Source organism: Rutidosis leptorrhynchoides, chromosome 4 (assembly GCF_046630445.1).
Source record: "Rutidosis leptorrhynchoides isolate AG116_Rl617_1_P2 chromosome 4, CSIRO_AGI_Rlap_v1, whole genome shotgun sequence".
Taxonomy (NCBI): domain Eukaryota; kingdom Viridiplantae; phylum Streptophyta; class Magnoliopsida; order Asterales; family Asteraceae; genus Rutidosis; species Rutidosis leptorrhynchoides.
This window is the reverse complement of record NC_092336.1, coordinates 474904879-474930943: the sequence shown is the minus strand read 5'-3', so window position 1 is coordinate 474930943 and position 26065 is coordinate 474904879. Positions and strand designations below refer to the sequence as shown.

At 35.7% G+C, this 26065-nt stretch overlaps 1 protein-coding gene across 1 annotated transcript; it reads right to left on the bottom strand.

Moving 5' to 3' along the window:
• Positions 1-6100: 6100 nt before the first annotated feature.
• LOC139844524 (probable methyltransferase PMT2) lies at positions 6101-10620 on the bottom strand. The gene is made up of 7 exons (XM_071834746.1): positions 10574-10620; positions 9293-9948; positions 8569-8779; positions 8133-8424; positions 7253-7621; positions 7014-7091; positions 6101-6583 (listed from the first exon to the last, which is right to left on the bottom strand). The coding sequence occupies exons 2-7, from the start codon at positions 9938-9940 to the stop codon at positions 6352-6354; spliced, it is 1830 nt and encodes a 609-aa protein (XP_071690847.1). The 5' UTR covers positions 9941-9948; positions 10574-10620; the 3' UTR covers positions 6101-6351.
• Between the last annotated feature and the right edge of the window lie 15445 nt (positions 10621-26065).

Genomic DNA, 26065 nt, shown 5'->3' with positions numbered 1-26065 from the left:
AGATTGAAACGGGTAAACGGAGAGAACGAAATCAAGAAGCAAACAAGAAGAATTGTTGTGTTAATACGATAACTCGTTTCTTTTCGAAGGTAACTGTTAATCTAACTCAGTTTCGTTTCAAGGTGAATCTTAACCCAAAACTTCCACCGCCACCTGCTGCCCCATTTTAACAGCCCAATTCTCCACCCTTTTGCATCCTTGTTGTTGTGGTAAACCTCCACCACAAGCTCCTGGATTTTTACCGCTGTCCACCATAAACCCGCCACCAAACCGCCACAATCACAGTCCGTTTTTGCTGTCTGTTTTCAGCCCTATGTCACCACTCTACCTGCTGTTTTTGTAGCTGTGAAACACCATCAAACACCACCCAAAACCGCCCAAAAACAGCCCCATAATCAACCCATTGTTGCTCCGTTTTACTTCTGGTTTCCCTGCTTGTTTGCGAGCCAAAACAGACCCAAGAAAGCCATTGTTTGGGTCGTGATCTTCTGCCAGATTTCTGCTGTAACTCAGTTCCTGTTTCGGTCCATATTCATTGCCTTTTTCTTAATCATAACCTCCTAAGGTATATATACCTAAACCCTAGTGTTAATTATACTTTTAATTTATTTTAGTTAATATAAGTAAGGTCATGAACATTGTGTATGAAGATAATGATTATGATATAGGTTATGAATAAATTTATAAGGTTAATATAATCAAGTAACTTGAGTATGATAAAAGATTATGAATATGAGAAAATATTATGATTAATGATTATGAATAAGATGAATGTTGATAAAAGTTAATTAAAATAAATAAAAGTTATAGGTATGATGAACATGATTATAATAAAGGATAATGAATAAAGATAAATAGATTATGGTTATGAAGAAGTAATAATTTGTTAATGAATATTGAATATAATTAAGTAATGATGATTAAAAAGGTTAGGGTTTATAAGTATGATCATGATGATAGAGAATTAATGAATGAGATGAATATGATTAAAAGATTAAGTATAAGGTTTAAAAAGATTGATAAAAGATTATGAGTATGGATTTATTATGATTAAAAGATTAGGGTTGATGGATATGATTAAGTATTATGATTTATAGATTGAATATGATAAAAAGGTTAGGATTTTATGTGACGATTAATGTTATTAGGTTATGATCATGATAAAAAGTTATGATTTTATGTGAGAATGAATAATGGTTAGTAATATTTGATGGAGGAATAATAAATAATGAAGATGATATACGTACATGCATGCATGCATGAATACGTACGTATGTGCGTGTATACATTGTAGGTATATGTGTGTGTGTGTGTATATGTAAATATATACATACGTGTATATGTATGTGTATATATGTATGTATATGTACGTGTGTATGTATGTATGAAGGCGTACTACGTAAGTTATATAAGGTTAATAAATATAATAATAAAAGTAATAAGTGTATATATATGTATCATCTTACACTTATATATATGTAACACCTACACCTAATATATATATATACCATATAGTTATGAATACATATATGTGTAATAATAATAAAGAATATATATATATATATATATATATATATATATGTATGTATGTATGTATGTATGTATGTATGTATGTATGTATGTATGTATGTATGTATCATATAGGTATATTCATACAAGTATACATAATAGTTGATTAACTAAATAATACTATTATTAGTATAACTTATACACTTATCTATATAGTAACACTTAAGTACACTAAGTATATTATCACTTATATAAATATAACTTTTCTCGAAAACGGTCACTGTTAATATAGTTTGCTATATTAATAAATAAACTTTATGTCTATTAGACATTAACTACTCGAACATTATATCTCTAGGTTGAGATCTCCGTATTCAACACTCCGATCATATAACTTGCGTGGAATATGTATCTGCTATTAAGGTGAACTTCATAGCCCCTCTTTTTACTTTTACTTAACTGTTTTATAAACTTTGGAGTGAGACACATGCTTGCTTTTTAAACTGTTTTACGCTTAGACACAAGTACTCAAACTTTCTTTTGATTAGTTCAAACTGTTGCTAACATGCTTTGATTCATGCTTAATCCCTACCATGATATCGTTAATTGCTACGTATAAAGGCAAGCTTAGTTATTGTGATAGCGCTATTGAGGGTGACGTCTCTATCCGGATGACCGCTGGTCAATGGATACATAATAACGATGAACGACACGAACATGATGTGTTTAGGGTAACTAATGGTTAGTATCGATATCATATACACCAGCACTACTACCGGACTAATTAAACCGCTTATTTAAATCTTGTGGTCTAAAAACTTGTTATGATTATTAAACCTATGTTGTTCACTCAACCATTTTGGTTGACACTTTTAAGCATGTTTTGTCTCAGGTACTTAGATATATTGCTTCCGCTGTAGAACTCTGCTGTTACTTAGAAATCAAGCCGAGCACTGAGACCAGAGATAACATCCACGTCAAAGGCGATTTTGGCGGGGTGTTACAGAGGGCAAAATGAAAATTATAATTATGAGAAGAGAAAGTGTAGAATCAATAATTTAAAGAGTGTAAATAATAATAATAATAATAATAATAATAATAATAATAATAATAATAATAAGTGGGATTGGGTGGGATTGGGTATAGTTGTTGTATTATTATTATTATTATTATTATATTATTATTATTATTATTATTATTATTATTATTATTATAAACTTAAAAGTTTTAAAACTTACAAAAAATTAGTGGGAAGCCTAGAGACAATCTGGACCCCCACACCTCTAGCAATAGCAAAACCTATCCGAGTAAAAATATGAGCAGCAGCACCGGCACCAATATCTTGCGTCATCGAACTCTTCTGAACCCGCTTTAGCAAAGAAACAGCCTCCTTCTCTAATTCCCCAAGGGAAGAAAATGAGAAAAGAAGGAAACCATAACCAATCGCCTGACAGCTAGATTCGTACTTGACCCGCTTCCGACGAGCCGCATCAACCACAGCACGTCCAGGGACAAAGTCAGAAAGCCCAGACTGTGTCAAAGGAGAAGACCCTGTCAAGTCAACACAAACATCACCACCACAATCCCAGGAATAAATTATTATTATTATTATAAAAACTATTTAAGGATAAAAAAAATATTGTTCACAATTTTCTTATTTTATTTCAATAGGGAGTATTACTCCGTATTTTTTTAAATATTCAGGAAGAAGTAATGCATTCTAAAACTCCAAATCAAATCGTAGTTATTTTAGATATAAATATAAATAAAACCCGAATATAGGCAATAAATTAAATACTTCGTCGGCTTAACCTCTAAAATGGACCACGTCGGTATAGCCATCTCGTCAATGGTCCAACTTACGGAGTATTATATACTATTGCATAATAAAATTCACTTCTTCTGTTCAATTAATATTATCTCCTACGATAATTCTGCAACATGATACGTTCCCAGTATAAATCGCTGATCATTATTTGATTAGTACGATATACTCCGTATTTATTTATTTATTTAAACACCATTGTAACAGGCTAATAATTACCGAAACATAAAACCCCTTGTTACTCGACCATTTTATCTTCTTATACTACATGCTTAACTGCGTTTTAACAACCCAACCCACATGCTACAACTGTTTTAACTGTTTTTTAACACATTAATCAATCAAATCTTGAATCTTGTTTCAGCCATATATTCAAGTTCATAGCAACATATGATAATTCATTTGTTTCCTGTTGTCAAGTTTTTTGGGTCTCAGAATGAATGTCTCCAAAGAAAGCTGATAGAGTACTCGAACGTTCCAAAATAAGTACGTCTTGTTAAATCGATGAATCTGACCTGTCGTATCAATCTCAATAACAACCCGCCACTTGTTTTGGCAGTTTGTGAGTTCGCGTTGCAAGTATAAAATACAGGCCACGAGGACAATCAAGTTACATGACAAATTAAGTTGTAGACTTGTGATATATGGTGGGACCCTCTTCTTCTAATAATGCAAATTGGTTATAAATGAGCATAGGAGACATGCATTCACAATACAATGGTGGATACAGCGTATAAGCCCCACCATTGAATTACACCGATGATGTTGTAGTTTTCCTTACATTTCACAATCGTTTCGGGCCAAACAAGGGATCCTATGCTCATTAATTTTTTGGCAATTTTGTGAACAAATTTGATGGGAGGGTTGTTATGGGGTCCTTTCGAGGGGCACTGTGGGGCGTTTTATGTGATGCGGAAATGCATTAGTGGTGAAGGGAAGTTAAGTTAATAGACATACCATATTGGCACATATACCAGGCAAACGGGTCGGGTCAAGACCTGAACGGGTTTGCGTCGAAACGGGTCATGTGTTAAACGGGTCAGATTATTTAGATGGGTCAAACGGGTCGAGTCTAAATGGGCCAAGCCGAGACCGGATTCTCAAAGTTTCTTAAACAGATAAAATCTCTAAATAATACACATTGAAAGGTGGCGTTCATTCAATCAAAGCTTTTATGCCCTAGCACTAATGACTCTCTTTGGAGCCTCAGAATAGACACCTTGCTTAAGCCCTAGGAGGGGAAGGAGTTAGTCTTCTAGTTTCTCTCACACTCGCCTCGTCTCACCACCATGGAGCATATAGATCCACCCGATCGATGAACAAAATCATCATCACGAGCAGTAGCTGAAACTGCTAGTCGATCTACCGGATCAACTTCTGCCTACCCCGCAGAAGGGGTTTTCTTAGAAGAATTCCCACTTAGACTGGTAATGAGAACCCGATCTCCAGAAGCTAATTGGCAAGGTTCGACTTGACCGGAGCGGATCGCAAAAAGATCGAGGGTAGTTTCTCCGTCTTGATGGACCTTTCTTATTATAGGCCAAAGGAATAGCTAAGGACTTATTCCCTTGTTTTTTTTTTCGTTGCAGAAAAAAGATCCCTTCCCCCCGCTTTCAAAAATGATGAATATGAAGTCCGGGAGGCTGCAGGTACTATGGATCCTCTGACTCCCAATCGGGTTGCCTTCCCAGGTCTCTCCAGTGTTGCCTGTAAATCGTGATGTGCCTTGAGATGGCCGTCAACTAGAACCCCGAGTGAAGGCAACTCAATAAGTACTCATGCTCGGGATCCGCATATGGTGGTTCGACTTGCTTCTCTGTTGGCATTTCCCAAACCCAAGACCGACTAGTGCCCGGTTTGTCTTGATTTTCGATTGATGAACAAGAAGGAAAATGGAGGGCTTGAATAGGCCCTTAATTCTTATTACATTAATAAGATAGGTTGCTTGAGCGTATTTTGACCCTTTTTATTAGTAAGGTTGTCGTATCGATCAAGGCGAAACTTGAGTTAAGACCTATTAAGTACCCGTTAAGACCTTATATATATTTGTCAGGCTTCATATGGGTCTAAATTGAACCCATTCTTTAAGGTTTTTAGGACCCAATTGGGGTTTCATATGGGCCTAAATTGAACCCATTTTATAACTTTTTTATGGATCCGATTGGTTGAATATCGAACCCAATGGACCCATTTTTCAAGCTATGGGTCTCAATTGCCGGGTATACCAACACATATTGGTCATAAATTGGGCTCCATATCCACAAAAACAACTGAAAACACCATGTTTCCCAAGAAAAAAAAAAACTCAACGAAACTAGAAAAATGAACTACAACGGGTGATGAGGGCATTTTTTTTTTTTTTTTTTTATTGTGAGGGAGTCTTAAAAATCCATGTAACGTGTGGTCTAAACTAATTATTCCCTAGTCGGGTGTGTAAGTTTTACCTTTCAAAAACCAACGATCAATTAAAAAAACACATTTGGTTAGCCTCGTTTATTAACTTTTCTGGAAACCAAGGATAAATATGACTCCACGAGGCTACCAAGTACCAATAGAATCCTCCTTTAAACAATGTGCCTGTTCGAAAGCTATAATGACCAATATTGGAATGATGTGCATTGTGCAACTTTAAATGCACAATTGAAAAATCAAAGACACAATGACATGCTGTACTGCTTGTTCGATATTATTCAGGGGTCAGGAACGTAAGGATGAGAACATATCAGCTGCTCAATCAGTATAAAGCTCAAATTTTCATAACACCTAGATTCATAACCTCAAACCAACAACCGACTATATAAATAGGACTGTATATAGCAACAAAACATTTCTTAGCATTGACTTGAAAAGCCTTTTGCTAGGTTTACAGTACAACAGAGTATCCATGTAAGTAATTTAACTAATGTTGACTTGACATCTAAAGAACACAGATTACTAAAAAAAATCTACTAAAAAACCATACAAAGATTGCTTGAAAATTTTGATAAAATACCGGTTTGGAGTGAAATTTTTGGTGATTAGCGTGAGGATGTGGAGTTAGAGCCGACAACCCAATATCGTTTGACTGCAACTAGAATTTTCTCAGGAACTAAGGGACCGTCCTCGTGATCCATAAGTTTTGTGTCCCATCTCATTGCACCAACGATGTTTTTTACATTCATAAGTACGTCTACTTCATCACGCAATATAACAGCACCTTCTGGACGTAGTATTCTATCCATCTCTAGAAGAATGTCTTCAAAATCACATCTGCATGATCAATTTAAACAAGTCATAATAATCAGATGATCAATTTCAAAACTGAAATCCAAACACTCCCTAGTAAAGAAAGAATATATTAAAAAAAAAAAAAAAACACTTGTTCTTCGTATTATGTTACAAACCAATCATCAAGTGTGTTATAAAGCACAGACCATTGTAGTCGGCAATTATTTTTCGAACTCACTTACTCTTGCGGAAAGTAGTGTTTTATTATGTTTTACATATTATTTTATTTTTGTGGTTTTAGTTGTTGCAGGTTGCTAGAACAATGGAATTTTTTGCAATGAAACTCAAGTTAAAATATGTTATAAAGTTCATCACTAGAAAGCATAATGCTTATGATAACTTTTAACATTAATTCGTAAAGAAACTGTGGATCAAGAACTAGAGTATATATCCATTAACTGATTCAACTTACTTGTCCTTGTATAAGCTGAATAGACCATTGGCATGAATGAGGTCATACGTCCGGGGGTACGTTGAGAAAGCTTCACACCTGCAAAATACATCCAGGTATATTTAGCCAAAAGGCCAAGATTGTAAATGGGCCGGGTCAGGCTGCCCCAAAAGACCAAAACATGTATGCCCCAATGACCGATTCATATGTAAATGGTTCCCTGAAAAAATAAAAAAGAGCTTTCATGTTAAGAATCATACCAATCATGATAGATCCCAATAAGCCCACGTTCATATATAACTCCAAGCGTGTTATCAGCCAAAGTGGGGACCACATTCATAACCCATAACTTAGGAGAATCGAGGGCAGCAGCAAACCCTCCAAAACCGGCATTCATATCCATAATGTTTCGGTACCTTCCGGAATCGATTATTCTATTGATTCTTTTATAAGCACTTACATGCTTCTTCCACTGTCTGTTATCCTCCTTATATTTATCTTCCGAAACCCCCGGAACGGATCCAGACGCAATTCGTGGCGGGATTGCGTTGAGTCGTTCAGGGAACGGCTTGTATTCCACGTCAGCATTTGAGCTGCCAGGAGTTACACATGTCTCCATGTTCTTGTACCTACATCATCAAATAGTCCACCTTAAACAAATTAAGAAAAAAATTCATAAAATTTATACGTTTATTTTATAAGTAGAAACATGAAGTGGTATAAAAGAACTGTAACTAGGAAGCGGTGTGCAGAATAGATATCAAAATTGGTTCACGTCAAGACGAGTATTTTTGTACACGTGATTGGGCTGATAAAACATTTCGTCCAAAAATTTCAAATTTCTACATAAGTAATTAGTTTTTTGACGATAAATATGAGTTATTACCTAAAAAGTTAACTTTATGTACACCCAGTAAAAGGCTCAAAGTTCAAAAGGAAAAACTTTCAACCCATTTGAAATTTTTCCTATTTAGCTAATAATATTGAACTCATCCAATCAGTAACAAGGTCAAAATTGACACTTCTAAGTCTGCGATAAATATGGGACATGTAGAAGACACGCCAAAGCAAGATGTAAGGATTTAATACGCATGAATGTATAAAACTATACAAAAAATATATATATCGCTGTATTCATACCAAACATCATCAGGATCTTGGGAGCAAAATGTAACTCCGGAAGCATCTTCTGATCCACGACATGATTCGGGATTTAGTTTCTTCTGAAAAATAGCCGTTTCTCCACTTTCAGATATTTTATCCCAACAAAGAAGCTTAGCAACCGCTTCGATATTCCTTTGTTCTTCCTCAAGATCCTCCTTTGGACGCTGCCAAGATTTGTAATTATTTCTCCAATTAATTGGAGGACCCGAAAGCACCCAAAATCCTCCCGGTCTAAGAACTCTATCAACTTCCATCATATATTTCCCGTCTACAAACACCAAAATCCATAATGAAATTAGAAAAAGTATGATGCTTATGCAATAATTTTACAAGAATTGTGATTAGTTTGCAACAAAAATTCAAGTTTGATGGTTTAAAAGGGTGATTATACAAGTATAGGAATGATATATACCGTTTGATCCCCATGGGATTAAGCACCTAGAGCAATGAGCCATGTCAAAGGCTTTAGATGGAAAGGGCATTTTTATAGAGCCGAGAACGCCAACAATGGCGGGTACACCTCTTTCAAGAGCAAACTGAACCTGTGCTTCATGATTATCTCTAGGTGCAAATGACATGGTTACAACGTTTCTCTTCCAAAGGTACGCCCCCCAACTAGCAACCTACATAAACACCCAACAGTTAGTAAAATGGACAAGATTTCACAAATGACATGGTTCATGGTTGCAAAGCAAACGCCTTTCTAGTGATTTGTGTGATTGCGCAAATGGCCAAATGCCTAGAAAATACAGTAAAAAAATTGGGGTTTTCCTTGTTCGGGCTACGCCAGAAAGGGGCCTAACCAAGTTATTTTGTAACCGTTTTCCGAACCTTCACTTGGACACCATAAGATATGATGCTAGTTATGATGCTAGTGAGGTTTGAACCTGAGACCTCTTGTGAGGATATCAGACACTACTAGGCTATCTTAAGATCGTTGCCAATAAAATATAATTATAAACGAATAATTTGGACAAATAGTATGCAAAAAACTTAGTGATTTGCATGTTTGTCCAAAATCACAAATTCTTGGCATTTTCGCAAGAAATATGGTTTATTTGCAAAACAAGAAACCAATTAAGTTTGAAGACTAGTTAAGCACTCGTTAAGAAGAAAATCAGAATATTTAAACATACCCCACAACCAGTATCCAATGCAGTCCTTACTGTCCCATTCGCAATTGGGATTACAGAAGCAAGTTGATCGATATAAGCATCCGCGCCTTGAGGAAACTGGGTCCCACCACCCGGGAACCTAAACACATCCCCCTCATACTGAATCCAGTTTTGAATAGCTTTCTCAACAGTCAACGCTTTATACGGTGCATTAGCAAAAGGAACATAATCTCGACTTTTAGGCCACGAAAACGGCGTTACGTAGCCTTTAGGGGCCGGGATCAAACACTTCAATTTTTCTTCTTGAGGAGGACAATGTCGTTCTCTATAAATCATATCGTGTCTAGGGAACGTCATGGCGCGTTTCTGATCATGACATGGGGTATAATCGGTATATTTAGCACTGCATGGTTTAAAGTCTTTGACTTTTGACTTTGACTGGTCAACTATGCCGGCATCACCACTGTGGTGCGTCTCAAAGTTTAGATTTGGAAGAATGTTGCAATCTGCACTCGTTTTAGTCATCTCTAAAGCTATACTATCACCTTTTCCAAAACCACTCCTTTGCCATGCTCCCAACAAATAAAAGAAACAGCATAAACCGATTACTATGAATATCGTTATCGAACTCCTGGTCCTGCTATCCCCTGTATTCCCCTTTGTTGCCATAATACAGCCTGAAATTTATATGATATTTTCCATTTTTCAAGTTAATTTAAAAAGAAAAACATACAAAAAGGTAACCAATAGATGACCATTATAACACTTAAAACGGGCAGATAATTAATGATTATGATTATATTGAGCCTAATATGAACTACTACAAAATAACCAATAAATGACCATTACAATGTATTAGCTTAGTAAAAATAGCATTGATTAATTTGCTAAATTTATTTTTATTAAAATTGGGGATGTTTATGAATCCATTAATGTGTAACACCATGCCCTACCAACTATTGGCTCCCCTTATTTAAACCATCATGTTCAACATGCCTAGTTCTAAAAGCTTCAACCCCACAAATGTACTGCAAGATTCATAAACTCCATATCCATTTATAACGGTCCAATAGTATAACATATACTTTAATTAATTAATTAATTATCATCAATTGAAAGAAAAGGGTACATCAGAATTGAAATCATGAAATTGAAACGTGTATTAAAGTACTAAACATTAGCTAAAAACTAGTCTACTCACACATTTTCACAAACACCTAATATTCATACAATAAACCAAATCTTGTGGTTGCATCAAGTTAACAGAAACAGTAATAATGGGGAAAAAGAGCAGATCTTTACCAAAGTAAGCTCAAGCAGAGCAAGTTTTGAACATAAATTCTGTCACGATTGTGGGCGACCAAAATATCTGCAAAGTGGGTTTGTGATCACGATGAAAAAGTAAATCTCGATCTCAAAATATATACCGAGTATAATACAAATACAAATAAAAAATTTAAAAAAAAAATATATCTAAAAAATTAAAGAAGTGATCGTCGGTGGGACTTGGGTAGGATGTGAAAGTGTGTGTGTTTGAGATGAACAAGTTGGGTTAAGAGACAAAGTTGTCAGTGATGGGCCCAAAAGTATTGTAACGTGGACCCACTTGAGAAAGGTTTTTACGCGTATATGCTTTTACTTTGCATTTTATTTATCATTTTTTTAAAGCAAAAATATATGCCAGTAATATTTATTTATTGAAAAAATTACGCCCGTTAATACGTGTGGTTTGTTTACACTTTATTGACAACTAAACTTAATTTTTTCAATCTAACTTCCCTTAAGTTTTTAATGTTAACCCCTCACATGTGCCACACATGTGAGGGCAAATTTGTCCTTTTAAATAATTTAGTCCATCAATACATACATACATACATACATAAAACAAGTAAACGTCATACAAAAAACAACATACGGTTCAGATGGTAATTTCAACACGTTGTTAGCTGAACAGGTCTAATTATACTATACCACTAATAGGCCAAATGGCCAAACTTTCGACGTAGCTAATACTGAATAGCCTTTGAAAAGCCAAAAAGTACCAAGTCACCAAAGTGTATGCCAATCTAAAATACAATTAATTTAATATATTCAAGAAGATAAAGGACAAAAATGTGTTTGTGGGTCGGTTCAAACTGACACGTCTAAAACCAAATGGTTTGCCCAATTACACCAACCAACCCTAACTGTCCATTTTGTCATCTGTACTTTACATGACTACATTTCTAGTGGAATAAATTATGTATTACAGTCTTCCATTCTTTTCCGACTAGTAAAATTATAGGAACCGTATTTCCATTAGTACCACTCAAACATGTACCAATTATTTAAAGAGATGAATTTGCCCTCACATGCGTGGCACATGTGAGGAGTTAGCATTAAAAACTTAACGGAAGTTATGTTGTACGAAAGTTAGGCAAAGCTTAAGTATCAACTGTGCAAAAAATTTAGTTTAGGTGTTGTCAAGAAAGTGTAAACAAACCACATGTACCAAAGGCGTAATTTTTTCTTATTTATTTTTAATTTATTTATATTTACATATACATATACATGTATTACATGTATATAATTTTATAAAACGGCTATTTATTTGTATAGATATGGATATATAATCATCAATAATCAATGTTGGGGTGTGCTTAACTTGACACATAATTACACAGGGTGAGTACTTATAGTACTACAAGTATCAAGTAGTTGTGTGATCCCAATTACACGCAGGGGATTTGATCATGTATTAGTTGTGCTCGAAACTTCTCTAGCCACATTCATGGGGTAATGTCTGAATCGGTAGCTGAGTCTGATAGGTTCGAAGTCATCCCTATTGACTCCGATGAGGTGAAGAAGAAGTCGACCAAAGCTAGGAAGCCGAGAAGAAGGCGAAGGGTCCAAGGCGCTGAGATGAAGGAATTCTCAGTGTTCATAAAGAACACGTGAGTGTGGTGCTATTTTTCGTGCGGTTCATAGACACGGTGAAGATGGTTGCTAATCGCTCGTATCTCGCTTGATTGGTTTCTCTCTTCACTTTGTTCATTCGTTTCGTTATTTTGTAGCCCTTTAGTTTGATCTCGTGGTTTTTGTGTTGTGCTTCATTAGGTTTTGTTCTCGTTGTAAGCTCGGGTGTATATTGGTTGTTCGTTCATTGGGACTTCATTAATTTAATGAAGTTCCCATTTTGTTATTAAAGTTTCTTATTTTCTCGCCCTTAAAAAAAGTTGTGCCAAATTGTATTATCCAACAACCACACAGTTACTTGATGTTAAGACGTATGATTCATGATTTGTTAACCATTGATCAAGTGTACACTTTAGTGCCTCCTATATTGTCACAGGCTGATGACCAAATTGTGTGGAGAATGTATGATGGCAACAACATAAACTTTTCGGTCAGCGGTGTGTGGCATACCATTCGGCCAAGGTCAGCGATAGTTCCATGGTTCCGTGTTGTTTGGTTCTCTCAATGTGTGCCTAGGCACGCTTTCCTAATGTGGTTACTTATGGGAGAAAGGTTGAAGACGCAAGATAAGTTAAAACATTGGGAAATTCACGGTTCAAGGCCTCTTTTATGTCCATTTTGTAAAACCCAACAGGATACTCATGATCATTTATTCTTTGAGTGTAATTACTCGGAGCAGGTGTGGAGGAGGATATGAACTTTAATCGGTACTCAGTTTAGTTATAATTGGCGAATGATAGTCACGGGTATTGCCCCGGTTGCTCATAGACGTGTTAGTAGTATTGTAGTTAGTAAACTTAGCTTTGCAGCTACGGTCTATTACATATGGCAGGAGAGAAATAATCGGGTGTTTGGAAAGCAACCAAGAAGGGAAGATCAACTTTTTGAGCTCATTTATGCGACGACCAGGCTAAAGATCATGTCCATAAATTTTAAGGACTTACAACAATCGAGACATATGAAAGATGTTTGGAAGGTTCCGTAAGGGCTGTTGGTCGAGTGTTGATGCAAGAGTCTGTTTTAGTCTTTTGTTTCTTGGTTGTGTAGTGGTTGTTGGTTCACTTTGCTTGTGGTCCATTCTTGTACTATAATATGCTCTATTTTTAAAAGACAAACTTTCAATACATCGAAAGTTGACGGCATGCATACCATATCATAATAAATCCAACTATAATTGACTTAATAATAATCTTGATGAACTCAACGACTCGAATGCAACGTATTTTAAAATATGTCATGAATGACTCCAAGTAATATCTCTAAAATGAGCAAATGCACAGCGGAAGATTTCTTTAATACCTGAGAATAAACATGCTTTCAAGTGTCAACCAAAAGGTTGGTGAGTTCATTAGTTTATCGAAATCAATCATTTCCTCATTTTAATAGACCACAAGATTTCATATTTCCATTTCTCATAAACATCATGCATAAAAATCATTCATATGGATTGAACACCTGGTAATCGACCTTAACAAGATGCATATAGAATTCGCGTCAATTAGGGTGTCTGTTCCCTAATTCTTAGATTACGAGACTAAAAAGGGACATATTCGGTTTAATAATCCAGCCATAGAATGTAGTTTCGATTACTTGTGTCTATTTCGTAAAACATTTATAAAAGCAGCGCATGTATTCTCAGTCCCAAAAATATATATTGCAAAAGCATTTAAAAAGGGAGCAAATGAAACTCACTATACAATATTTTGTAGTAAAAATATTCATACGACGATACTGAACAATGCAGGGTTTGCCTTGGATTCACGAACCTATATCATTCGTATATATATTAAAACATATAATCGTAATCAAGTAATTATATATATTATATCTTAAATTATATGTTATATATATTTCATTTGTATATATATATATATATTTAAAAATGATTAATATTCATGTAGTTATATATATGTATAAATATATTTATATGTAATTATTTATATAAATAATAAAAATTTATATAATATTTTTTTAATGTAGATATTATTTATTTGATAAAATGATAGTTTTAATATTAACGATATATATATATATATATATATATATATATATATATATATATATATATATATATATATATATTATAATAAGCATACTTTTAATAATAATAATAATGTTAATTGATAAAAGTATAATAAAATAAAATAATGTTTTTATATAAAAATCATGTCAATGATAATAATATTAATGAAAATGATTATTTTAATACTACATTTATGTTATATGTCAAGTGGCTGACAATATTAAAGTAAAGTTGGTAATCAACAAATATGATGAATCACAAAATCATTCACGGATATTACTGTTCTACACAGTGAATTATTGTACTATATATATATGTGATCGATTGTAATCAGTGATACACAAATTCATACATATAGAATATATTTCATCACCATTCTTTTACTCTCTCATATTTTAAGTTTGTTAGTAACCTATAGTCACGAACCAAACCACTAAAGGTAGTTATAAGCCTACTGAATTATAACACGTTATCAGCACGAAGTGCTCCGTATAATCAAGGTAATAAAAAAATTCTTTAACGATATCTTCTATTATTTATTAGTAAGATAAATATTATTATCATCATAACTAACATTTATATTTATGTTATATATGGTCGGTTATACCGCCTAAATTATATTTATGTAATCTAACTTTTATTAACTTCATTAACATTTATATTTATGTTATATATGATCGGTTATACCGCCTAAATTATATTTCTGTAATCTAACTTTTATTAACTTCATTTGTAACGACCTTGGATTTTCCAACGTTTGTTTATTAATAATTATTATTATTAATACTTGTGATTAAACAAATGTATGTTATTACATTTACTTGTTGTCATGATTGCCCGTACTTGACTTTAATTGCCCGAAACGTCTTGGTGACACACGAAACTTTCACGAATAATATTTTTAGAGTATTATTTACATTCATGATTGATTTTATTAATTATTTTAATTAACTATGGTTATTAGTTAGTTACTTGGGCTTTAATTGGACTTATTTGTTAATTAATTGAACTTGGGCTTTGATTAATGTTATGGACTCTAGAACATGGGCTTATAAGTCCACCCTACCCATTTATATGGATTAACTAGCCCACTAAGACATGTAAGTATTACTTGTAAGTGTAACTAGTTAGTTAAGTCACCTTGGAATCTAGTTTACACATAATCCCCATGCATGGCCATCTATTAACCACACTTTTGAAGCTTTACATGCTAGTGACTAATGAACTAAACCTCTCCCCCCTTGAACCCTTCAAACCGTCGGCCTAGATGATTAATGGGGGAGTTTTCTTTTCATTTTTCCTTATTACTCACACTTGCATTCTCTCATTCAAACACACACAAAATACTTGCAACCTTTTCTCTCATTTCTCTCTCAAGTTGTAAGTAACAAGCCTAAACTTCTCTTCTTTTTCTTCAAACAAAACCGAAACCAAGAACACTTCATCATCATCATCTTTGCTTGTTGTTTACTTATGCTTTGTTGTTGTTAAAGTTACTTGAAGTTTGTTGTTATTTACTTACATGTTAACAAGAATCAAACTCCTTAGTTTATTCTTCATCTTATCTTGTATTTTCAAGAACACAAATAACATAAACTTACTAGTTTATGATTCTACTTTTATTGTTTCAAAAGATTTAAGGTTCATGTGTTGTAAATCATACTTGTAATTCATGTTAGTAAACTTTAAAGTTTACTTTCTTAAAGATCAAACCTTGGTTTGAATCTTTAAAGTATGAACAACCATGACTTATTAACTTGTTTATTTAGTTTGTTACTTCATATTATGCACTTTTATTTCATGTTTGTTGGTTCAAATGGTCAAGTATTACAAGTTAGCCTTGATCTCATACTTTCTTGAACTAAAATTAACTTTGAAAGTTCAAGAACATGTAAGTAAGTTTCTTTAATTATAACTTGGTACACTTATGTTAAATCTAGACTTTTGAGTCTTGGATCTTCAAGATCAAACTAAGAATTATGTTCTACAACTTAAGATCTTGATTTCATAAGTTCACTTTCAAGTTTGTAACTTATTATTAGTTTTAAAGTTCATGTATGTGTTAGATCTAAGACTTTGATGTAACCTTGGTTCATCAAACTTCATACAACTCTTAAGTGAGTTGTGCTACATGTCTTAGACCTACACTTGTGTCATAATAGTTAAAACTTGGTTAATATTACTTTTACATTTCATGTATGTGTTAAATCTAAAACTTTGATGTAACTTTGGTTCATCAAACACTTGCAACACTTAAGTGAGTTGTGCTTCATGTCTTAGACTTACACTTGGGTTATGATGGTCAAACCTTGGTGAAAATTATGCAAACACATCAACGAGTTGTACACTTGAAGCTATATGCATCAAGGATGAGAACCGTGATAATCATCGAGCACCAAGACCACCGGAACCTACTATTTTTCTGTTTTCTGTCTTCTGCCTACTGTTTTCTGGGTTCTGTAACAGACCAGTACACCTGGGCTACTGTAAACTTGATTTTCAGATAGATCTTTTCGAGTAGATAATTTTTCATATAGGACTCATCTTAATCCGAGTTACGGTTTAGGATTTATGGCCCTCCGATCGTCACTATGTCCTTTTAACGTTGTGCAGAAATTTCTGACCTACTCGAACTTAGACCGTCGCCACGGTCAAACGAAGACGAGTTTGCTTCTGTAAATTTTACCACACTTAAAGGACTCATATATGGATCCATGGCCACTTTTCTCACCTTAATTCAGTAAGGGTAGAGGCCGTGGTGACTGATCGAAGTCAGCCTTTGTTTTAAACTACTTTCGTAAACGAAACTTACTTTACGCCTTTTGTTTGACGATGAATGATGAAGACCCTTAAGAACTTATTTACATACTTTTAAACCTATTCGGACGATTTACTGACTTAGTACTATTTGACTTAGGTTGAGGACTCGTTGGACCTTTCGGACCGATTACTTGCACACTTTTCCCGACTCGACTTTACCGCTACTTTATCATTGTGAGTTATAGCATTCCCTTTTTACTTTAACTATTTTGGGAACTGAGAATACATGCGGATTTTATGTTTTACATACTAGGCACGAGTACTTAAACTTATATATGTGTGGGTTATACAACAGCATAAACATTCCCTTTAGCTCGGTAACGTTTAGTCATTGGTTTTTGAACCGGTGAACGCGAATCTTAGATATGGATCCATAGGGTTTGACATCCCCACTCGGGCTAGTAGCGCTAGCATTTAATGAGTGTTTAATACTTCGTAAACATACGCACTTGCCAAGTGTACTTTCAGGGGGTATAAACATTAAGTTAGTTACCAAGTGCCCACGGTTAACATATACTTTATCATACTGTTTTGAAATGCTCTTTTTAGCACTGAAATCTCGTGGCCTACCTTACTCACCGTTATACTTAAACTATAGCTCACCAACCTTTGTGTTGACATTTTTAAGCATGTTTTTCTCAGGTGCTTAAGGTTGTTTGCTTCCACTGTCGTGCTAGTCTTGCCATAGACACCCGCTGCTCTAGTGTTATCACTGCATGAACTACTTTATCTTGCATTCAAACTTTATTACATTTGAAACTATGTTTTGTAACGATCTAAGGGTCACATACATTTATTCATGCTTGCTATCCGTAGAAGCATACTGTTGGTGTAAAACATTTGATGTCGGTTATGACGTCACCTTTTTATCGTGAATGCAACTTCTTTTATTACAGCATATAGTACTTAACCTTGTAATGATCCTGTTGTTGATGATTCGTACACGATAGTTTTGTACGGGGCATCACATTTGGTATCAGAGCTAGGTTGTAGGGAATTAGGTTGCATTAGTGAGTCTAAGACCGGCCCGAGTAGGATTCACTAATAGGACTAATCTACAACTTGCTAGTTTACTTGTTTCCGCTGAACTTACTGCATGCTGCTGCTTACTTTTGCTGCTATGTGCCGTATGCTATTACATGATTTCACTACTTCATGATATTACTTGCTTTCGATTACATGCTACTTCTGTACGATTCGTTATGATGGCCATGCTACTTATTGTTATACATGATTTAAATTGTTGGCCTAATACGTGCTTGCTTTATGACTTACTGACATGGAAAAATTTATTTTTCCTTGTTCAGATGTCGAATACTCCACCTGCTATCGCTTTGGGCAGTCCAGACTCGTCAGTCGCCCCACCTGCTGCTGCTGCCGACACACCGATCCCGATACGCACCAGTGACCCTGGCGCTTCGTCTTCCGGAGCTAGTAGTAGTGCGCCGCCACCAGTGGCTACTATTGACGGACACGTGGACCCTACGGAGATTCCAGCTCTGTCTTCTCCCGGACCCTCGGAGCCACAGGCCCGCATCGGTGGTGTTGTGATTCCCGCGGAGTTGGGGAAGGGCCATTCCGTAACCATATGCGCATGCCGTGCTGACGCGCTCCTAATGGATGTTTAGTGCCGATTCCGCCAGGCAGATACAGACAGATCTATCTTTAGGATTCGCGTCAATTAGGGTGTCTGTTCCCTAATTCTTAGATTACGAGACTAAAAAGGGACATATTCGGTTTAATAATCCAGCCATAGAATGTAGTTTCGATTACTTGTGTCTATTTCGTAAAACATTTATAAAAGCAACGCATGTATTCTCAGTCCCAAAAATATATATTGCAAAAGCATTTAAAAAGGGAGCAAATGAAACTCACTATACAATATTTTGTAGTAAAAATATTCATACGACGATACTGAACAATGCAGGGTTTGCCTTGGATTCACGAACCTATATCATTCGTATATATATTAAAACATATAATCGTCAATTAGGGTGTCTGTTCCGAGCTCGGGTTACTGAACAATGCAGGGTTTGCCTTGGAATCCTCCGAGCTCGGGTTACTGAGCTCGAGGAGCAGTTGGCTCAGGTTTTAGACATCCTACACCCACCTTCACCGTAGGACCTTTTGTATTAGATTTCATGATGTAATCTAGTTGTAGTTTCATATTTCACTTATGTATTGTACGAATCTATCATGATGTATGAAACTTATTATTAATGAATGGAAACTTTGTGATATTACTTTTTGCGCAAGTGTTCTATTTACGTTACTGTATGGTGTTTTGTGGTACTTGTATCAACTTGCGTTACTTAATTAACATGTGTTGTGCTGTTTACATGTTGGTTGTTATATACTATATTATTATATATTGAATGCTGGATTTTAACTTGAGTCAAAATGTTTGTATAGAACACCATGGCTAACGGTCGATCCACACCTACTGCTACTCAAATTGAAGAGATGATCCAAGAACGTGTAGCCGCAGCCATTGCGGAAATGCAACCCCAAGCTCCACCGCCACTGCCACCACCACCGGTTATTCAACCCGTTCGACATGGGTGTACTTACAAGGAATTCCAGAGCTGTAAACCACACAACTTCAGCGGCACTGAGGGACCGGTTGGCCTCACCAGATGGTTCGAGAAACTTGAATCAGTATTCCAAGTTAGCAACTGTTCGGAGGACAACAAAACCAAATTTGCTTCTTGCACGCTATCTGATGGCACGCTCACATGGTGGAACACAATGGCACAGGCACAAGGCATTGATGAGGCGTATGCTACGCCATGGGAGGAATTTAAGTGTGCCATGATTGAGGAGTATTGTCCGAGAACCGAAATCCAAAAGATGGAAATGGAATTCATTCAGTTAAAGGTCGTTGGGAACGACCTTGATGGTTACAAAAGGAGATTTTTGGAACTAGCCCTGATGTGTCCGAAAATGGTCACCCTAGAATTCAAACGAATGGAGAGGTACTTCTGGGGACTCCCTAAGAGCATTAAGGGAAACGTCACCTCGTCCAAGCCACTGAATGTTCCCGAGGCGATGCGCATGGCGCACACTTTAATGAATCAAATAACCATCGATGAACCGGAGAAAACTAAGACTGAAGCGGGTACTAGTGAGAAGCGCAAATGGGATAACCACAACAACAACAACAGCGGAAGGAACTATGATCAAAACTCGGCGAAACGACATGAGGGTTTCAGAGGAAACAACAACGGTGGAAACCTCAACCCCAACAACAACATCAACTCCAAACCGAACTACAAGGGAACCCTACCACAATGCAAGAGGTGTTACAAACACCACACTGGGTATTGCAATGTTGTCTGCGAGAAGTGCCAATGGTCTGGGCATGTTGGAAAAGACTGCAAGGTCACCACTTTGAATGGGAAGCCGAACACCAACGGGACGAAGAAGTGTTACGAATGTGGGCAGATGGGCCATTTCAGAAATGCGTGTCCAAATAAGCGAAAAGATGGCGGACCACCGCGCGCTAGAGCTTTCAACGTTAATGCAAGGGACGCCCGAGAAAACCTCGACTTGGTGACAGGTATATTCAAAATCAACAATCTTTTAGCTTCTGTCTTGTTTGATACTGGTGCGGATAGAAGTTATGTATGTAGACATTTTTGCGATAAGATTAATTGGTCATTAGTCCCGTTAAAAGAAAGTATGCTTGTCGAGGTCGCCAATGGAAAACTTGAAAAGGTTGACCATATTAGTCGTGGAGCTATTATCAACATAGCTGGTGCAGATTTTGAAATTGATTTGATACCTATCAAACTAGGAAGTTTTGACGTGATCGTTGGTATGGATTGGTTGAGTAAGATAAGGGCCTATATTATCTGTGGAGATAAAGCTCTTCGTATACCGCAAGGAGATGGTGAGCCACTGATCATCTACGGAGAGAGATGTACCTCGAAGCTGAACCACATTAGTTGCGTGAAAGCGCAAAAGATTATGAAGAAGGGACGTTTTGCTGTCCTAGCACATGTGAAAGCGGTAGAAACTGAGGTGAAGAGCGTGAACGACGTTCGAATTGTGAACGAATTTTCCGATATCTTCCCAGAGGAATTGCCTGGATTACCGCCGCCGAGAGCAGTAGAATTTCAGATCGACTTAGTGCCAGGAGCTGCACCTGTAGCTCGCGCACCTTATAGACTCGCACCTTCCGAGATGCAAGAATTACAGAGTCAATTACAAGAGCTGTTAGACCGAGGGTTTATCCAACCAAGCTTCTCGCCTTGGGGCGCACCTGTGTTGTTTGTGAAGAAGAAGGATGGATCCTTCTGTATGTGTATCGACTACCGTGAACTCAACAAATTGACTATCAAGAATCGGTATCCTCTTCCCAGAATTGACGATCTTTTTGATCAACTACAAGGATCGAGCATTTACTCAAAGATTGATTTGCGATCCGGTTATCACCAGTTGAGGGTGAAGGAAAGTGACGTGATGAAAACTGCGTTCAGAACTCATTATGGTCATTATGAGTTTCTCGTGATGCCATTCGGATTAACCAACGCACCTGCTGTGTTCATGGACCTTATGAATCGGGTCTGCAAGAGGTACCTGGATAAGTTTGTTATCGTCTTCATAGATGATATCCTCATCTACTCTGATGTGGTAGCGTGGGGGTACGTGATAGTACTATATTTTACTACGAAATACGTTACAAATTACACAAGTTTTAATTATTTATTTACAAATGGGATGTACCTAAACCTTGCTACAACACTGTAGGCAGTGTACCTAATCGTAGAGTAGTATAGTTTTTAGTAAGTCCGGTTCATTCCACAGGGAGCTGGCTTATTTCACACTATATTTTAAACAATTATATTCGTACAAAATATATTATATTAATAATATATAAAAGGGGGTTTTACCGTTTAATGACCGGTTTGTCGATTTTATATTTTAAGCGAAGCGTAAAGTAAATGACGATATTTAACTAACAATATAAAATAAATAACAATAATTAAAATGACAATAAATAAAAGTACGAGGAAAAATGAAATAAAATATATTATGCTTATTTAAACTTCCGTAATCATGATGTTTGACGTGTTGATTTTAGTTTTATGCCCATGGGTTAATTGTCCTTTGTCCTGGATTATTTAATATGTCCTTCTGGTTTTTGTCCATAACAGTCCATCGGTCATAAATTTAAAGTGCGAGTGTCCTCGTCAAATTATCCTTATACCCGAAGTCAAATATTCCAACTAATTGGGGACTTAAACTGTAACAAGGTTTTAATACTTTGTTTAATAATTACACCAGGATATCGACTGCATGTAATCCAAGGTTTAATACTTTGTTAACAATTACGCCAAGTGTCCTTGTACATAATTTCACCCCTGTTTTAATAATTCCATAGACTATTAATCCATTCCCGTGTCCGGTTAAATGAACGATTATTCGTACATATAAATATCCCGCCCATCGTGTCTGATCGAGTGTATATGGTTATTTATAGGGACGTCCAATTGTAAATCTTTATATTAAAATTAACAAACTATCATTTAGTTAAACAAATATAAAGCCCATTAATAGCCCATAGTCTAATTTCCACAAGTGTCGTTCTTTTGTCCAAACCCCAATTATGGTACAAAGCCCAATTACCCCGTCTTTAATATTTAGCCCAACATCATGATTACTTCGGCTCAAATAAGCATAATAATAACTTAAGCACGAGACATTAATTTAAAAAGGAGATCATAGCTTACATTGATTATTTATCGCGTAGTGGTACACGGACAGAATTTCGACTTCAAAAACCCGTAAAAATAACTTTTACATAACCCGAACTAATCTGATATAAAACTACCCTATACTATATATATTATATATATATTTATTTATTTATTACAGAGTATTATTATTATTATTATTTATTATATATAAACTCGGCAGAATGCATGGCCTTTTATAGGCGTTTTGATTTCTGACAGCTCCGCGAGTCGTGGAGTTTTTGGCCTTCAAACTCCGCGAGTCGTGGAGTTTTTGGCCTTCAAACTCCGCGAGTCGTGGAGTTTGAAAATCCAGCTCCGGATCATTTGTCTCATAGCTTGTCGACATGATTATATATATATTTATAATATATAAATAATTTATATAATTATTTTTATATTATATTTTATTCTTATGCATAGTTGACTCATAATTTTTGGTCCATTGCGTCGGACGTTGATAGTTGACTCATGTCCCGGTTCCGGATTTTCGTACGTCCTTGCGTACAATTTAATATCTTGTACTTTGCATTTTGTAACTTGTACTCTTGTCATTTTTAGACGTTTTTCATCAATAAATTGAACCTTTTGAATTGTATCTTGAAGATTTGAGCTTTTTGGACGTTTGTGTCTTCAAATCTTCGTTTTCGCCTTTTGTCTTCGCACTTATTTATTTAAACAATTACAATGAAAATATAATACAATTACATATGAAAACCTATTATTTAAGAGTAATATTGCTATGAAATATATGTTCCTTTTTAGCCTTATCAAACATCCCCACACTTGAGCGTTGCTTGTCCTCAAGCAATACAGAACTTGAAATAAAAACATACATGAATCACTTTTTTATTCATCACACTTTGTACATCAGTGATTTTGATATGGTGGTATAAACAATGATAGTAACGATAGAACCATGGTTAAAGGTGGGTGTGTCATCCATAGTTGCCTCGGGTTTAGGTCAACGACACTTGCAATCAAATAGCTGATTTACTTTTGGTTTCCAAAGCAAAGTGCACATTTGAAAGGAGGTTTACAGTCCCATATGACTATGAAAATTTAGATCCGTTAGGAAATTGGATCTTTATGAAAACATTTGATCTTTTGAAAATTCAATCTAGCTTTTACCCTACACAAGTTTTCCGGAATAACCTTTCACCGGTGTTTGCAAAATATTTTTATGGGTTGTGTGGGTTTCAGATTTGAAAATTTTAGCTCAAAACTTATGGTTTTGTGTTACCCACTTGCTAACCTTGTATTAGGAAAGCAACACGTCCAGTTCACTTGTCCCGTATATTACCTTTCGGCAAACTACCGTCCGGTTGTAAAGGAAAGCGATGAACAAGAAACTGTTAAGGCAATGTCTAATGACATGCATTTAATTATGGTCTACAACGTGTCGGACGCAATTACTATCCTTTGTAGGAGCAATAGTAAAGATCATCCTATAATTTTTTCGGTCTGGCACAAGGTCCTGTCTTTGACCATGCAATGCAACCACCGTTCTTACGGTTGACACCCGATTTGGTTCAGGTGACCTAATGAATTCCAGGTGAATTCTTAGGATTTTACGTTCAATGGTAATGAACGCATTGAAAATAGGTTTTCAGAAAACAAATCGGTTTGTAATTTTGATCAAAATATTTTCTCGTTCAAGCTCGAGTTTAGATATCATCGAATTCCATGAGTTTGAATTCTCAATCTTTAAGGTCAATCTCAAGGATTGAGTAATATCAGTCTTAAAAGCTGATTTTTGATCTTTTAAGGAGATTATCCTTTCTGGGGATCTGATTCATTAGTCTTATCAAGCTAATTTGCACGGTGCCCCCCATTGTACGAGATAAATCCTTCTCATGGTTAGGATAAATCTGACCACTTGGCGACCCTGTTTGATGCTGAGGTCCGTGGATTTCCTGCTGATTTTAGAGACAACTTTTCTAGATTTTTCGTCAACCTACAGCTGGTCTGGACGACAACTTCTTGACCTAAACCAAGAAGCGCGTGTCTTTTTCGGAAGACTTTACTTCCTCTTAATGATGGAATTGATTCATCGTGTAGATCCATCTTTTCTTTTCTTTCATCGGGTAAAACAGTTAATTTAGTCCAAAACAAAAACACCTGCAATAACTTTGCACAAACATGTGATAGATAGTTTTTAATTAACTTGGTACATTCTCCCCACACTTAGTTTCTTTCTTTACCTTTTTATTCTCCTTTATTCCATTTTAAATGAATTCAAGCATTTTTGGTTTTTTCTCAATTTATGTCCTTTTCGAGGTAACGATAATTTCGGTATTAACACCTAGTTTTCATCGTTCATAAATATGTATAAACATGATTTTGACTTCATTTAGTTGAAAATTTTTCAAATTTTCACAAAATTTGGCAAATAAACCAAGTGTAAACACGAGAGAATTTATAACCCTTCCCCACACTTGAGATCATGCAATGCCCTCATTTGCATGAAATCAGACTATAATTATCAATTCATGAGGGTGATTAGTGTAGAAAAGTAATTAAAAATACCCAGTTTGTAATTACAAAGCTCGTCGAATGATAGATGGCGCGCCTCATCGTTCATTCCTTTTATTATTTTATCACACATGTTTTTCTTCAAAAACGGTTGCTTTTCTGGACTGTTTGCTAATCTTTGAAAATGCGTCTTTTACCCTAACTTATTATGCATGTTTATTAACGAGTTATGCACTAACCCGAACCCCTAATTTAACGTTAAGTGGGGTTAGACTTCCCCACACTTAGCTGACGACATGTGAAGTCGGTAGAATAAGTTCCACGAATTAGAATAGTGAGCCAGTTATTTACATCTCGGGTGGTGTATAATATATCAATGGGTTTAAAGTTTAGACTCTCCCGATCGTCACTACTTAATTCTTTTTTAAGTGTAGCTTTTAGTAAATGGATATGTCTCTTTTCTGGTTCTTGGTCAAATGGATCGATATACATCGACATACATATTTCTATAGGGTGAATAATTCCTAACATTTCCTTCCGTTCATTCTCGGGATCAAAGGTTTCACCTCTATTACCCAATTGGGTGAAATTCAAGGTGTCATTATCTATTAAAGCTCGTAGTTCATCTTCGGTAGATGACTCGTCTATTGAGAATATTGGGTTGAAAGGTTGTGGAATGGTGAATTTCGGGATTGGAGTAGATTCTTCTTCATTAACGGTACTTATTGGTCTCACCATTTTGGTCTCAGGGGTAAAATTTTCAAAGTTATCGTTTTCCCAAGA